Source organism: Oncorhynchus tshawytscha, linkage group LG24 (genome assembly GCF_018296145.1).
Source record: "Oncorhynchus tshawytscha isolate Ot180627B linkage group LG24, Otsh_v2.0, whole genome shotgun sequence".
Taxonomy (NCBI): domain Eukaryota; kingdom Metazoa; phylum Chordata; class Actinopteri; order Salmoniformes; family Salmonidae; genus Oncorhynchus; species Oncorhynchus tshawytscha.
Genome location: NC_056452.1, coordinates 20,978,287 through 20,996,150, shown reverse-complemented (window position 1 = coordinate 20,996,150; position 17,864 = coordinate 20,978,287). Strand labels below are relative to the sequence as shown.

General features: G+C 41.6%; 1 protein-coding gene across 4 annotated transcripts in view; it reads right to left on the bottom strand.

Moving 5' to 3' along the window:
• LOC112223434 (cGMP-dependent protein kinase 1) overlaps nucleotides 1–17,864 on the bottom strand; it is a 166,022-nt gene that overhangs the window by 10,753 nt on the left and 137,405 nt on the right. For all 4 annotated transcript variants that reach the window (XM_042305513.1, XM_042305514.1, XM_042305511.1 and 1 more), the window contains exon 9: nucleotides 8,054–8,128. In XM_042305513.1, coding sequence (XP_042161447.1) covers nucleotides 8,054–8,128 — 75 coding nt within the window. The remainder of the gene's footprint in view (nucleotides 1–8,053; nucleotides 8,129–17,864) is intronic.

The following is a 17,864-nucleotide window of genomic DNA, read 5'->3' as shown; positions in this document are numbered from 1 at the left end:
CTGGGGAGGGTACAGCCAGGGAACATAGGGAACCTTAGGGACACAGAGGAGGGAGGTAGGGGGGCAGAGTATACCAGCCTGAACCCCGCAAGATTTTCCAGATCCCCCCCCCCTGCCACCGTGTGGTGTCTCCTTTGGCGTGAGAGACCCTTATGGTGGTGGACGCAACCTGCCCTCTGCATAGGGAGGGAGAGAGGGAGAGAGGGAGAGAGGGAGAGAGAGAGAGAGAGAGAGAGAAAAAGAAAGGAGCCAGGGACACAGAGCCAGCAGAAGGCTTGGGACCCTGATCAACGGACTGATTGATGGGAGAAAGCCAGGGACACAGAGCCAGCAGAAGGCTTGGGACCCTGATCAACAGACTGATTGATGGGACTGCTGGAATTGTAGTAGCAGCCGACTGTATTACTATACATGAGAACTACGTTTGCGTATTTACAATTCTACTGTAGTTGTCGATGTTACCAAGAAAACGTAACACAACATTTTATTTTTACATTTTTTTATTTCACCTTTATTTAACCAGGTAGGCAAGTTGAGAACAAGTTCTCATTTACAACTGCGACCTGGCCAAGATAAAGCAAAGCAGTTCGACACATATAACAACACAGAGTTACACATGGAATAAACAAACATGCAGTCAATAATACAGTAGAAAAATAAGTCTATATACAATGTGAGCAAATGAGGTGAGATAAGGGAGGTAAAGTTAATAAATAGGCAATGGTGGCGAAGTAAATACAATATAGCAATTAAAACACTGGAATGGAAGATTTGACAGTAGATGAGTGTGCAAAGTAGAAATACTGGGGTGCAAAGGAGCAAAATAAATAAATAAATACAGTAGGGGATGGGGTAGTTGTTTGGGCTATTTATAGATGGGCTATGTACAGGTGCAGTAATCTGTAAGCTGCTCTGACAGGTGGTGCTTAAAGCTAGTGAGGGAGATAAATGTTTCCAGTTTCAGAGATTTTTGTAGTTCGTTCCAGTCATTGGCAGTAGAGAACTGGAAGGAGAGGCGGCCAAATTGGCTTTGGGGGTGACAAGTGAGATATACCTGCTGGAACGCGTGCTACGAGTGGGTGCAGCTATGGTGACCAGCGAGCAGAGATAAGGTGGGACTTTACCTAGCAGGGTCTTTTAGATGACCTGGAGCCAGTGGGTTTGGCGGTGAGTATGAAGCGAGGGCCAGCCAACGAGAGCGTACAGGTTGCAGTGGTGGGTAGTATATGGGGCTTTGGTGACAAAACAGATGGCACTGTGATAGACTGCATCCAATTTGTTGAGTAGAGTGTTGGAGGCTATTTTGTAAATGACATCGCTGAAGTCGAGGATCGGTAGGATGGTCAGTTTTACGAGGGCATGTTTGGCAGCATGAGTGAAGGATGCTTTGTTTTGCGAAATAGGAAGCCAATTCTAGATTTAACTTTGGATTGGAGAGGTTTTATACGAGTCTGGAAGGAGAGTTTACAGTCTAACCAGACACCTAGGTATTTGTAGTTGTCCACATATTCTAAGTCAGAACCGTCCAGAGTATTGATGTTGGATGGGCGGGCAGGTGCAGGCAGGACATCGGTTCAAGAGCATGCATTTAGTTTTACTTGTATTTAAGAGCAGTTGGAGGCTACGGAAGGAGAGTGGTATGGCATTGAAGCTCGTCTGGAGGGTTGTTAATTAACACAGTGTCCAAAGAAGGGCCAGAAGTATACAGAATGCTGTCGTCTGCGTAGAGGTGAATCAGAGACTCACCAGCAGCAAGAGCGACATCATTAATACATACAGAGAAGAGAGTCGGCCCAAGAATTTAACACTGTGGCACCCCCATAGAGACTGCCAAAGGACCGGACAACAGGCCCTCAGATTTAGAACACTGAACTCTGTTGGAGCAGTAGTTGGTGAACCAGGCGAGGCAATCATTTGAGAAACCAAGGCTGGTGAGTCTGCCGATGAGGATGTGGTGATTGACAGAGTCGAAAGCCTTGGCCAGGTCAATGAATACGGCTGCACAGTATTGTTTCTTATCGATGGCGGTTAAGATATCGTTTAGGACCTTGAGCGTGGCTGAGGTGCACCCATGACCAGCTCTGAAACCAGAATCATAGCGGAGAAGGTACGGTGGGATTCGAAATGGTCAGTGATCTGTTTGTTGACTTGGCTTTCGAAGACCTTAGAAAGGCAGGGTAGGATAGATATAGGTCTGTAGCAGTTTGGGTCAAGAGTGTGTCCCCCTTTGAAGAGGGGGATGACCGCATCTGCTTTCCAATCTTTGGGAACCTCAGATGACACGAAAGAGAGGTTGAACAGGCTAGTAATAGGGGTTGCAACAATTTCGGCAGATCATTTTAGAAAGAAAGGGTCCAGATTGTCAGCCCGGCTGATTTGTGGGGGTCCAGATTTTGCCGCTCTTTCAGAACATCAGCTGACTGGATTTGGGAGTAGGAGAAATGGGGAATTATTAAGAATTAAGAATTGGGCTAATTCAACATGGGAAATACTAGCTAGCACCACTGCAAATTGGATATATTTGTGGAAATAAATCATAACTTTATTTCCAAAAAGAGTGACAATTATAGATTTCCTTTCCTTGTTTGTATTTCCTTTCAGATAATGCTTATTTTTTACGTGTAGATCAGAAAACCTAAAATAGAGTTTGTTTTCCCAGAAACACCACAAAGCCCATTTTAACAACTAGGCCTACAGGTATCTTACTAACTAATGAATGCTATTAGACTCCATGGACACAAATGGAGTCTGGTCTGTTTACTTAGTCATTGCAGACACCTTATTGTGGGTGCTGTATATTTAATTGACCCAACCGCATACTCAAATGATGTGTTCTCTATACTCCATCCCATGACTGATGAAGTTATGAGAGTCCTGTCTGTCTCTATAGAGCTCGCCAGCTTGTAGTCCTAAAAGTCAGGAAATGACTTACCTCTGGTTCGTTCATCCATTCCTATAGGGGAAAATGAATGGGGAACGAATGGGGTTTTGGGATAAACGCTGAAAATAAGGTCTGTGGTAAACAAAGGCTTATGAGAATTGATACGTTATATGTTCTATAAGATAATGCCTTTATGTGGCCTTTATGTGTTTTATGTACATGATTACATACAGTGCATTCGGAAAGTATTAAAACCCCTTTACTTTTCCCACATTTTGTTATGTTACAGCCTTATTCTAAAATGGATTCAATAAAACAATTTACTCATCAATCTACTACACACAATACTCAATAATGACAAAGCGCAAACAGGTTTTTAGACATTTTTGCAAAATTATTTTAAACAAAAACCAGTGGGGTGGGGTTATATCCTTCCTGTTTGGCCCTGTCCGGGGGTGTCCTCGGATGGGGCCACAGTGTCTCCTGACCCCTCCTGTCTCAGCCTCCAGTATTTATGCTGCAGTAGTTTATGTGTCGGGGGGCTAGGGTCAGTTTGTTATATCTGGAGTACTTCTCCTGTCCTATTCGGTGTCCTGTGTGAATCTAAGTGTGCATTCTCTAATTCTCTCCTTCTCTCTTTCTTTCTCTCTCTCGGAGGACCTGAGCCCTAGGACCATGCCCCAGGACTACCTGACATGATGACTCCTTGCTGTCCCCAGTCCACCTGCCGTGCTGCTGCTCCAGTTTCAACTGTTCTGCCTTATTATTATTCGACCATGCTGGTCATTTATGAACATTTGAACATCTTGGCCATGTTCTGTTATAATCTCCACCCGGCACAGCCAGAAGAGGACTGGCCACCCCACATAGCCTGGTTCCTCTCTAGGTTTCTTCCTAGGTTTTGGCCTTTCTAGGGAGTTTTTCCTAGCCACCGTGCTTCTACACCTGCATTGCTTGCTGTTTGGGGTTTTAGGCTGGGTTTCTGTACAGCACTTTGAGATATCAGCTGATGTACGAAGGGCTATATAAATACATTTGATTTGAAATACCTTATTTACATAAGTATTCAGACCCTTTGCTATGAGACTCGAAATTAAGCTCAGGTACATCCTGTTTTCATTGATCATCCTTGAGAGTCCACCTGTGGTAAATTCAATTGATTGGACATGATTTGGAAAGGCACAAGCCTGTCTATATAAGGTCCCACAGTAGACAGTGCATGTCAGAGCAAAATCCAAGCCATGAGGTCGAAGGAATTGTCCGTAGAGCTCCAAGACAGGATTGTGTCAAGGCACAGATCTGGGGAAGGGTACCAAAACATTTTTGCAGCATTGAAGGTCCCCAAGAACACAGTGGCCTCCATCATTCTTAAATGAAAGACGTTTGGAACCACCAAGACTCTTCATAGAGCTGGCTGCTGGCCAAATTGAGCAATCGGGGGAGAAGGGTCTATGTCAAGGAGGTGAACAAGAACCCAATGGTCACTCTGGCAGAGCTCCAGAGTTCCTCTGTGGAGATGGGATAACTTTCCAGAAGGACAACCATCTTTGCAGCATTCCACCAATCAGGCCTTTATGGTAGAATGGCCAGGCGCAAGTCACTCCTCAGTAAAAGGTACATGACAGCCCGCTTGGAGTTTGCCAAAAGGCACCTAAAGACTCTCAGACCATGAGAAACAAGATTCCCTGGTCTAATGAAGCCAAGATTAAACTCTTTTTGGCCTGAATGCCAAGCGTCACATTCTGGAGGAAACCTGGCTCCATCCCCATGTTGAAGCATGGTAGTGGCAACATCGTGCTGTGGGGGTGTTATTCTGCGGCAGGGACTGGGAGACTAATCAGGATCGAGGCAAAGATGAACGGAGCAAAGTACAGAGAGATCCTTGATGAAAACCTGCTCCAGAGCGCTCAGAGCCTCAGACTGGGGCGAAGGTTCACCTTCCAACAGGACAATGACCCTAAGCACACAGCCAAGACAACGCAGGAGTGGCTTCGGGACAAGTCTCTTAATGTCCTTGAGTGGCCTAGCCAGAGCCCGGACTTGAAGCCGATCGAACATCTGTGCAGCAACCTGACAGAGCTTGAGAGGATCTGCAGAAAAGAGTCTGAAAAACTCCCCAAATACAGGTGTCCCAAGCTTGTAGCGTCATACCCAAGAATACTCAAGGCTGTAATTGCTGCCAAAGGTGCTTGAACAAAGTACTGAGTAAAGGGTCTGAATACTTATGTAAATGTGATTTTTTTAAATATAAATTAGCAAAAATGTATAAAAAATTACGTTTTTTATTTGTTATTATGGGGTATTGTGTGTAGAGTGATAAGGGGAGAAACACAATTTAATACATTTTAGAATATGGCTGTAACGTAACAAAATGTGGAAAAATTCAAGAGGGTCTGAATACTTTCCGAAGGCACTGTTAAATGCTTAAAAATTCACCAGAATTAATGTAATCTGATGAAGATTATCTCATAGAACAAAACCTATAAGACCTATAAGACCTAAACCTGTGTTTACCACAGACCTTATTTCCAGTGTTCATCCAAACCCCCAACCCCCCCCAAAAAACCATGCATTTCCTCATAGGGGTGGCAGGGTAGCCTAGTGGTTAGAGCGTTGGACTAGTAACCGAAAGGTTGCAAGTTTGAATCCCCGAGCTGACAAGGTACAAATCTGTCGTTCTGCCCCTGAACAGGCAGTTAACCCACTGTTCCCAGGCTGTCATTGAAAATAAGAATTTGTTCTTAACTGATTTGCCTAGTTAAATAAAGGTAAAAAAAAAAATATTTAAAAAAGGCTTTGGCACAACACTTACGATACCATGACAACAACAGTTGTTAGAGATGATGGAGGAACCACAAAAGTATCTTGAGGGGTGAGCACACAGGTCTACGGCCTGTTTCATTACCAATAATAATATATCTCAATTTAGGACTTTGTGACTGTGAACAGCTGTCTTTGAAGTCAATTAATCAGCTCCTGTACTAAGGATCACTGACCACTAGAGGGGGTACTTGCATCATTTTCAAATGATATAAAGTAGTATTGAAAGAGCTTCACAATGCAAATTCATTGTACCCATCATAGTGAGTCACGTCTCTATGTTATGCAGAAGAAGGCATGGGAATAATACACTAGGGACTGTAGTACACCAACATAAAAGACAGCCAAATGAAATGCTATCTGAGACACACACACCAGGCCCCCTGACAATGGAGGACACTGCTGCATATATGGCTAGTGACAGATGGGCTCCTCATGGCTCTAGGGACAGATGTCCTCTTCATGGCTCTAGGCTAGGGACAGATGTCCTCTTCATGGCTCTAGGCTAGGGACAGGTGGGCTCTTCATGGCTCTAGGGACAGATGTCCTCTTCATGGCTCTAGGCTAGGGACAGATGTCCTCCTCATGCCTCTAGGGAAAGATGTCCTCATGGCTCTAGGGACAGATGTCCTCCTCATGGGTCTAGGGACAGATGGACTTCCTCATGACTCTAGGGACAGATGGCCTTTCCTCATGTCTCTAGGGACAAATGTCCTCTTCATGGCTCTAGGCTAGGGACAGATGTCCTCTTCATGGCTCTAGGCTAGGGACAGATGTCCTCCTCATGCCTCTAGGGAAAGATGTCCTCCTCATGGCTCTAGGGACAGATGTCCTCCTCATGGGTCTAGGGACAGATAGACTTCCTCATGACTCTAGGGACAGATGGCCTTTCCTCATGGCTCTAGGGACAGATGTCCTTTCCTCATGGCTCTAGTGACAGATGAGCTTCCTCATGGCTCATGGGACAGATTGGCTCCTCATGGCTCTAGGGACAGATTGGCTTCCCATGGCTCTAGGGACAGATGGCCTCCCCATGGCTCTAGGGACAGATTGGCTCCCCATGGCTCTAGGGACAGATGGGCTCCCCATGGCTCTAGGGACAGATTGGCTCCTCATGGCTCTAGGGACAGATGGGCTCCCCATGGCTCTAGGGACAGATTGGCTCCTCATGGCTCTATGGACAGATGGGCTCCCCATGGCTCTAGGGACAGATGGGCTCCCCATGGCTCTAGGGACAGATGGCCTCCCCATGGCTCTAGGGACAGATTGGCTCCTCATGGCTCTAGGGACAGATGGGCTCCCCATGGCTCTAGGGACAGATGGGCTCCCCATGGCTCTAGGGACAGATGGGCTCCCCATGGCTCTAGGGACAGATGGGCTCCCCATGGCTCTAGGGACAGATGGGCTCCCCATGGCTCTAGGGACAGATTGGCTCCTCATGGCTCTAGGGACAGATGGGCTCCCCATGGCTCTAGGGACAGATGGGCTCCCCATGGCTCTAGGGACAGACGACCGACTACTCTGTCACCATGATGTGAGTTTTTCAATACCTATCTGCTTTGAGTTGATGAAAACAATGGTTAATATTATCTCAAAGAACATGCAGTTTGTTGCTTGACATACTTCAGCAGCAAAAACAGGAGAGCGGAATGGTTCCAAACTCTGTTATGAGAACAATATGTGCCCGTGACACAAATCAGTTTTCAAGAGCAGCATGTATCGTTAGCCTGCTTACTGACCAACTACAATATGTTCTACGTTCAGCGAAATACAAACCCAATGTGTCTTCTCTAATTAAAATGACAAGCTGAAGACAAGACCACTATAACTGAATCACTATTATCGGTTGGATTCCTCATATTCCTCATTTTCCCACCAATCAGGAAATCAAGAAACCATTCTAAACTCCTGAGCTCAACAATTGTAGCAGGGACTGGGGTAGGATTCACATGTAACTAAAGCCGTTGGGCTGGATGAAGTTTTTCTTTATGGAAAGCCGGTGTAGCAGAGATAATTATATCCAGGAAGAGGTCAGAGGAATGGCAAGACAGATGAAACAAGACTAATTAACTCCAAGCATCGACTACAACCTCATCTGGTTTTGCAATGGCTAGGGGAGTTTAGTGTTAATGAGGTGTGTGTTTGGGGCTGAAGGGTATTGTTGTAATGAGGTGTGCTTGAGGGGTGTTAGTTACATGTATATATGTATACAGTATCTAGTGTATATGTATGTGTGGGTGTATAAGGAAACGGGAATATGTGTGACGCTAATGATGCCTTGTATGTAGACGATGCACAATTTTGGACATCGGATGCATGTAGGGAACTGTATGTGAAGAGTGAGATACTTACTTGGCTTTGGCCCCTGCATCCTCATAGCCTTTGTTTGAGACATCCTCGAGGCCCCCGATCAAGTGCTTAAATGAACTGAAAGTGAAGACAGAGTCACATTAATCATTGACTACCTAAAACACCTTGGATACAATAACTTATGGTTGTATCTCAATGATCTCTCCTAAAACACCTAGGTTACAATAACTTATGGTTGTATCCCAATGATCTCTCCTAAAACACCTAGGTTACAATAACTTATGGTTGTATCCCAATGATCTCTCCTAAAACACCTAGGTTACAATAACTTATGGTTGTATCCCAATGATCTCTCCTAAAACACCTAGGTTACAATAACTTATGGTTGTATCCCAATGATCTCTCCTAAAACACCTAGGTTACAATAACTTATGGTTGTATCCCAATGATCTCTCCTAAAACACCTAGGTTACAATAACTTATGGTTGTATCTCAATGATCTCTCCTAAAACACCTAGGTTACAATAACTTATGGTTGTATCCCAATGATCTCTCCTAAAACACCTAGGTTACAATAACTTATGGTTGTATCCCAATGATCTCTCCTAAAACACCTAGGTTACAATAACTTATGGTTGTATCTCAATGATCTCTCCTAAAACACCCAGGTTACAATAACTTATGGTTGTATCTCAATGATCTCTCCTAAAACACCCAGGTTACAATAACTTATGGTTGTATCTCAATGATCTCTCCTAAAACACCTAGGTTACAATAACTTATGGTTGTATCTCAATGATCTCTCCTAAAACACCCAGGTCACATTAACTTATGGTTGTATCCCAAAGATCTCTCCTAAAACACAAATGACGGAAAACAGCCCATGCCTAAGCCAATCCAATGCTTTTACATTTGTGGGGAGTAGTCAACGAGTGCACACTTCAGGAGGAAGGAGAGATTATTGGGACATAGCCTTGCTGCTATTGTTACAAATGTTCACTGAGTTCAGCATTATTAATACATGAGACACATGAGGGCAGCAAATCACCACTAATCTGTCACAAAAATCAATCTCGGAAAAAAGCTTTGAGCAGAGTGAGACAATTTGATGAATTTGAGACAATGTTAGAATAACAGCAAACATAATCCCCTGTTCATTTTGTGCTGGTTGAGCCATAGCATTGTAATTGAGCAAAGCAAAAGCGTGGTATCTCCCATTTTGGTTCCAAATGAATCACACTAAGTAGGTTTTCTGTAACATGTTAAAAATAGGTTAAAAGATGGCTTCCGCTACTGGGACAAAACTGTCTTTGAATAGTACTTTCCCCTCCCCAAACACCTTCAGTGTTAACGTGACATCCATCTCAGAGTATTCACTCTATAGAATAGATTGTTATTATTATGAATCTATACATAGTCTATTTATGCTTTAGAGAATTGAATCATTCTGATTAAATCTCTCACAATAGTGAGACGCATGGGAGGAGAGCAGACACGCTTGTCTCAGTTTGACAGAGGAAATGCTTTAGAACAATCAAAAGATCTGATTGTCCAAAAGTAATATAGTAGTTTGAATGAAAGGTTTATATCTGTTCTTTTGGAAGTCAACAATATAATGTCTGTCGGCCCACACTTTGAACATTCAAAAGGCAATCTTCAGTTTTCTGTCACAGACAAGATATGATAGACGCTAGCTGTTCCGAAGGGTATATATACTTATCAAGGATACTGTCAAGGTAAACAAGGATGACTGGATGTCTGAAATGTAATTTATTTACCTGACAAGGCATGGTAAATCATAATGTTTTTTTTTAAAGATGCAATCTTCCATGGTTTCCTTGAGTTAGTATTTAAACTCTACACTTAATTACACTTTATCAGGGAGTTGGCAACTGTCAAAATGTCATAATATAATACATTTAAAGATTAAAGAAATAATAAATGACTGACAGCTAAACCTTGAAATCCTATCTGAGGCCTCCTCTTATCTCAGAGTAGTAGACAAATATCTGGATAGAAAAAAATAACCAGATTATGATGACTAATCATTATTTCCCTTAAAATGCGTAATCTTTCCCTTTTGGGGTGAGCAGGTTTTTATCATTAAGTGTCCTTCTGTGCTGTTTTTAGCCATCTGTTTCCGAAGCGCCTGAAACCATCCGAGGGGTGAAGAGGGGTCTGATTACCACACAGCATTTCAGTGAGACGTGGCAGGTTGGAAGACCGGACATTTAAATGTGACACATCTGAGCCCTATATGAGGAGTGATGAATCTGGGGGCTTTTTCCTCCCAGCAGGCAACAGTGCTGAAAAGCATTTGTCTGGGCCATTTGGGTGCTGAGATGAGGTGAGGCGGACTAGTATTCCAAAACAGAATACTCACTCTCCCATGTGCCCCCCATTTCCTGTCCACTGCCCTCCCTTTCTACCACACAACTCATTACCTTCCCTTCCAGCTCCTACCAGTAATTCAACATTATATTGATGGTGAAATATCGACTCATTGCTGGTAAATGTTTCACCAGAGCATGACTTGGCATCCCTTGACTCTCCTAATAGTCATTCATGTGAACCCATGGTTATGAGGCCATGGCTATAATCGCCACAGATATAGATAGACAGTTATGTCTGAAGTTTATGAGTCTGCTCTCGCAAGTGTTAGATTCAAGTGTCAGACCGTTAAGAATTTTGACAAGGATCTTTAAAAAAAAATAGTTTTGAGAAATAGTAATCACACAATCAACATTACTTAAGGTAAGTGTGAGAGAATATCTGATCTCGGATGAGGTTAGGCTAGAACTGTCACATCTCCCTGACAGTTATGAACTCATTATGTGAAATTTATGTCTAGACTGTAGGAGTTTATTATCATTTCCTGACTTGGCCGCTGCAAAAAGATTCCGATATCATCCAGGAATAATGACCCATGATAGGCAATAAAGGGTATTTGAAGTGTGAACTGCTTTGCTCTAAATATAGACCCACATGCTGACCCATTTAAAGTTGTATTCTTAGTGTGCCTCTTCTATAAAAGCCCGTATACAAGCTGTCCACTCCCACTGGATAAGGTCGAGTTGCCATATAAATGAGATTGATATTAGTGAAGCACAAGACTTCAGAAGTTCATAGCCCAGAGCAGGGCTGCCCAAACACGGCTCAACTCAGCTTATCATTGCTATATCTTCCTGACCACACTGTTCGTCTCCCTGTCCGAGCGTATGTTTGGTACCAAGTCTACACCAAAATGGCACTCTATTCCCTATATAGTGCACTACCCCATGGACCCTGGTCAAAAGTAATGCACTATATAGGGATTTATTTTATTAGGATCCCCATCAGCCGACGCCAATGGCGATAGCAAGTCTAACTGGGGTCCGAAACACAACGAAGAAGACGTTACAAACAAAAGACTTTACAACTGACATACATTTAAAAACCTGAACATGTAGTGTGTGCATCTATCAGTTACACACATACTGTACATTCCAGTACACCATCGCAACAAGAAGGTCACATGGGGGAGAGGCGTTGTGCCGTGAGGTGTTGCACTATTTGTTTATTGAACCAGGTTTGCTGTTCCCTAGTGCTATAGGAGGTGGAAGGGAGTTCCATGCAATCATGGCTAGGACTGTGGCGGTCATGGCTTTTTTTTCAGCCGGTGATTGTCAAGCAAATAACTGCCGGTCTCACGGTAATTGACTGTTAATTCACATGAACACATTTAGCATCTCTTGGCTTCCACACATCGATGCAGACCTTTGGAACATCTACATTTTAAAAAGTCGAATAAATCCATGTAATATAGTCTACATCATCACAATAAAGCCATGATTTATTTTATACAGGTCTAAAGAAACATGTAGTCTATTTCAGAAGAACAAAATATTATACTCTGAGTTGTCCTTCATAGGCCCTGATCTGGCTATGCAATATGGCAGGCAAGATTTAGCAGACAAGATTTAACAAACACGATTCGCTTAGAATTCCATGGCATTATTTGATATTATTTTATAGTTTGAATAATACAATTGACCATAGCTGAATAAAATAGAAAGGATATTTCTCTAAACGGTTTGAGAGATTGCGCACATCCGGCTATTCTGTGTTGAGCGGTTAACAAAGAAACAGGTATCGTATCCTTTCTAGGGCAAGCATTCCGCTAGCGGAACCCCTCGACAACATTCAGCTGAAAAGGCAGCGAGCAAAATTCAAAAACATTTTTTAGAAATATGTAACTTTCACACATTAACAACTCACAGCAAATGAAAGATAAACTTCTTGTTAATCTACCTATCGTGTCCGATTTCAAAAATTCATTACAGCGAAAGCACAACATATGATTATGTCAGAACATCGCCAAGTCAAAAAAACACAGCCATTTTTCCATCCAAAGATAGGAGTCACATAAAGCAGAAATATAGATCAAATTAATCACTAACATTTGATGATCTTGATCAGATGACACTCATAGGACATCCTGTTACACAATACATATATGTTTTGTTCGATAATGTGCATATTTATATCCAAAAATCTCAGTTTACATTGGTGCGTTACGTGCAGTAATGTTTTGATTCCAAAACATCAGATGATTTTGCAGAAATACTCATAATAAACATTGATAAAAGATACAATTGTTATTCACAGAATTAAAGATAGACTTCTCCTTAATGCAACTGCTGTGTCAGATTTCAAAAATACTTTACGGAAAAAGCATAATCTGAGAACGGGGTTCAGAGCCCAAACCAGCCAGAGAAATATCTGCCATTTTGGAGTCAACAGAAGTTAGAAATAACACCATAAATATTCACTTACCTTTGATGACCTTCATCAGAAGGCACTCCCAGGAATCCCAGTTCGACAATAAATGACTGATTTGTTCAATAAAGTTCCATAAAGTTCATCATTTATGTCCAAATATCCACTTATTGTTAGTGTGTTCAGCCCAGTAATCCATCTTCATGAGGCGCAAGCACTTCGTCCAGACCAAAACTCGAAAGGTTCCGTTACAGATCGTAGAAACAAGTCAAATGATGTATGGAATCAATCTTTAGGATGTTTTTAACATGAAACATCAATAAGCTTCCAACCGGAGAATTCCTATGTCTAAAGAAAAGCACTGGAACGAGAGGTAATTCTGTCGGGAGCGCGCGTCACGAGCCTGAGACACTGCCAGACCACTGACTCAAACAGGTCTCATGAGCCCCTCCTTTATAGTAGAATCCTCATTCAAGTTTCTAAAGACAGTTGACATCTAGTGGAAGCTGTAGGAAGTGCAACTTTATCCATATCCATCTGTGTATTCGGTAGGCAAAGCTTTGAAAAACTACAAACCTCAGATTTCCCACTTCCTGGTTGGATTTTTCTCAGGTTTTCGCCTGCCATATGAGTTTTGTTATACTCACAGACATCATTCAAACAGTTTTAGAAACTTCAGAGTGTTTTCTATCCAATACCAATAATAATATGCATATATTAGCATCTGGAACAGAGTAGGAGGCTGCGTGCTGAAGCATCTCTTACTCACATGGCTCTCCATCAGGTGATCGGGTCTTTTCTCACAGGCTACAAGTGAAGACAGACACATCAGGGACGCAACTGCGCGAGTCTGTATCCAATTCCGAGGCGCATATTGAAGATATTGGAATAAATGTCCACATTTACTTTTCGTTAGCCAACAAGATGAGCAGGCCTAACGAACAGCAAAAGCACTAGCCTATGTCAATCTACTATCCCCCATAGTACAAAGCTTGACCTATTCTATTCTGTGCAATAAATAAATATTACAAACATAGCCTGGGACAGTTATGGGATGCGATAGATCCCAAATGAATACAACCACTAGCATTAAAAAAATCTGTTTTAAGCAATGAGGCTGACGCAACAAATGAGAATGTTTAACTTAAAATGTTAATAAACTATTAGGTTATTTCTTCACATTATAAACGCAGCAATGCGCACACGGTTAGTAGGCTATAAGCGTGAATTTTCCATTAGCAGGAAAACACCTTTATCAAAAGTGACCGCAAATGCGATTATACATGTAATGCTTTTATTATGAAGGTGCATTTTGATGGTGAAATTATCTTCCCCAAACTTGAAACTCACACGCTGCTTATGTATGCCAGTTAGGCTCTACACCTGTTGTAAAGCAGATTAATGTGCTTCATTTAAAAAAGTTATTTGGCCACTTTAGTTGTGATACAAACCTTATCAAAACATGTAGGTCTATGGGCAAGGCTACATGAGGTGTGCGACTCTGATTTGGAAAAAGTAGTAAAAAAGGATGCGCTATTTCTTGCCTTAATAAGCTGGGCATCATAGGATAATATTGTCACCCATCACACTATTCTTGATTTAATCTTGTCTTTACTTAATATTAAATAATATATGTGTGAAATTCATTTTTATTTAGAACTATTATCATGCACCTGTCTAAAAACCAGGACCATTATCATGCACCTGTCTAAAAACAGGGGCAGCAGAAAGAAATACATGTAATCTTTGCACCTAAATTGCAAATGGAGGATGCTTTTCCCATGGTTCATTTTCATGCCAGCCAGGTAGGCTATACTCCTGTTGTAAAGAAAAGCAATGTTCTTAATATTATGAAAGGTTAGGAAAAAATATAGTAGGCCTAGACTATAGAAAGCTGAGGGGACCTCCTATTTTTAGAAGAGGCCATCAACCCGTTTCTCACGCAATTGCATAGCCTATAGGAATGTTGTGGAACATGAGCTCATGGGCTCTCATGAAGTGTTTGATTACATTTTTGATTACATTTGCATTGACAAGAGAGTGTGGAATTTGGAATTTGACTGCTGTCATGACCCGTGACCGCCAGTGTGGCGGTAATACGGTCAAGGTAGCAGCCCTAGCAGCCCTAGTCATGGCTCTGTATAATACTGTACATTTGCAATCTTCTGGTTGCTAGTCCACCACTCTAACCACTAGGCTACCCTGCCTTGAAGGTTTACAATCTAAGGTTAAACTAAGTAATTGAGTCTCCTCAACTTTTCCAACAGCCACACCATTAATTACCAGATTCAGCTGAGGTCTAGAACTTAGGGAGATTTGTACCAAATACATTGCTCTTAGTTGTAGAGAGTACAGGACCAGTTTATTATTGGTCACCCATTATAAAACTGACTGCAACTATTTGTTTAGGGTTGCAGTGATTTCACTAGCTGTGGTTGCTGACACTTATTGGGTGTTGAATCATCAGTATACATGGACACATAGGCTTGGTAAAAAAAAAAGTGACAGGTCATTGGTAAAAATAGAAAAGAGTAGAGGGCCAAGAGAGCTGCCCTGCAGTACACCACACTTCACGTGTTTAACATTAGAGAATCTTCCATTAAAGAAAACCCTCTGTGTTCTATTGGATAGATTGCCATATCATGGATTCAGAGCTGAGGTTGAAAAGCTACAAGACATATGTTTTTTCAACAACAGGTTATGGTCAATAAAATCAAAGGCAGCACTGAAATCTAACACTACAGGTACAACAATCTTGTTATTATCAATTTCTTTCAACCAATCATCAGTAATGTGTGTCAGTTGACTGCCCTTCTCTATAAGCATGCTGAAAGTCTGTTGTTAATTTGTGTACAGAGAAATAGCATTGTATTTGGTCAAACACAATTTCTTCCAACAGTTTGCTAAGACCTGGCAGCGAGCTGATAGGTCAGCTGTTAGAACCAGTAAAGGCCGCTTCAACATTCTTGGGTAGCAGAATGACTTTGGCTTTCCTCCAGGCCTGAAGAAAAAAACTTTCCTCTATACTCAAATCAAATCAAATCAAATTTATTTATATAGCCCTTCGTACATCAGCTGATATCTCAAAGTGCTGTACAGAAACCCAGCCTAAAACCCCAAACAGCAAGCAATGCAGGTGTAGAAGCACGATACTCATATTAAAGATATGACATACAGTATAGGATAGGGTTTTTAGACTCAGAGTCTACCCTCCTCACTAGCTTTCCATGTAAGTTGTCAACGCCAGGAGGTTTGTCATCATTGATTGATAACAATACTAGTCCACCTCTTCCACACTAATTTTACAAAATTCAAACTTACAATGCTTTTCTTTCATTATTTTTCATGGTTTTTGTATGAATATGATGGCTCAGTGCCGATGCATTTGTGATTTTATTTATCCTTTATTTAACTAGGCAAGTCAGTTAAGAACAAATTCTTATTTACAAAGACGGCCTACCGGGGAACAGGTGGGTTAACTGCCTTGTTCAGGGGCAGAATGACAGAATTTTACCTTGTCAGATCAGGGATTCGATCCACTAGGCTACCTGCCACCCCAGATCTATGATGATGTGTACAGTACGAACTTGTGTCACTAACAAAGTCTAATGGTTTCAAATGACTGTTTTGTATTGTCTGGAAACTCACTTGTAGAATTCGCTTGCAGTAGGTCTCTTAAAAAAGAGAAGCCGTGCAAAGGTTATTAAACAGAGGTACCTACTTATTCTTCTTTTGTTGATATTATTTACTTGTTATTTAACCTTTAATTTAATGTTGATATCATGGTAAAGTGCAACCTAAAACCCTGGCCCTGATGTGCAATGTCTCCAACCCCCCTCTGATTTTAAATCTAGATCTGGTTTTAGTAAGTAGCCTGTTGTCAAAAATTGATGGGGTTAGGACTTGGGCTAAATCAACTGATGCTGATGTAATTGTGTTTTCTGAAACCTGACTCAGCAAGTCTGTTCTTGATAAGAATATTTGTATAAATGGTTACAATGTGTATCGCACTGATCGAGTTAAGAAAGGTGGGGGTGTGGCTATATATGTAAAGACTAAATTCCTTGTAAGTGTGGCAAAGTCTGTAACTATTTGTAAACAGTTGAAAGTTTTTGCTTTGAATCTTGAGGTTTCAAAGGGCCTCTAACTGTGATTGGCTGTTATAGACCCTCCCTGTGCTCTCTATAACTGTGATTGGCTGTTAAACCCCCTTTTGCTCTCGGTGATGCCTTTTCTTCTCTGATGAACCTTATGTCTAAACTTCTTTACAGTGAAATGATCTTGATTGGTGAACTCAACTGGTGTTGGTTGAAGCCGGTGTCTGATGATTTAAAAATGTTTTGTAATTCTATGAATCTTACCCAGCTGATTAACTCACCCTCTCGCCCAAATCTTAAATGCCCAGATAAATCTACCCTGATTGAATTTATATTGACAAATGTATCACATAAATATTCTGGTGTTTTTTGTAATGATTTAAGTGACCATTGTGCTGTTGTTGCTGTTAGAAATACTAAGGTTCCTAAGACAAACCCACGCTTTATTCATAAGAGGAGTTTTAAGAGTTTTAATGAGCAGGCTTTCTTTCATGATTTGTTTTATTTTGACTGGAGCAGATTGAGTTTATTCCCAATGTGGAAACTGCCTGGAAATTCTTTCATTATGTTTTTTTTCCAAACAGTAAACAAACATGCCCCATTCCACAGGTTCAGAGTTAAAGGGAGAGATAATCCATGGTTTTCGTCTGAGCTGTTTTGTATTATTCACAAACGTTGTCTAGCCTGGGCTAAAGCAAGGAAATTATGTTTTGATGCTGATTGGTGTATTTTTTAGGCAGTTCCGAAAACAAGTGTTAATCTTTTCTCAGGAAGGCCAAGTCTGAATATTTTATGTCTGTTACCACTGATAACCTGAATGACCATAGAACGTTTTGGAAGGCTATAAAGTCTATGTCTGGTAACAGTAATGTTAATGAATTACCGTCATGTGTATTGAAGGACTCTGTTGCTGTATATGACAGAACTGAAATGCTGAATTGTTTCAATGAGCACTTTGTATCATCTGGTAGAATGTTTGAGTCAGTGTCCTCTGTCTC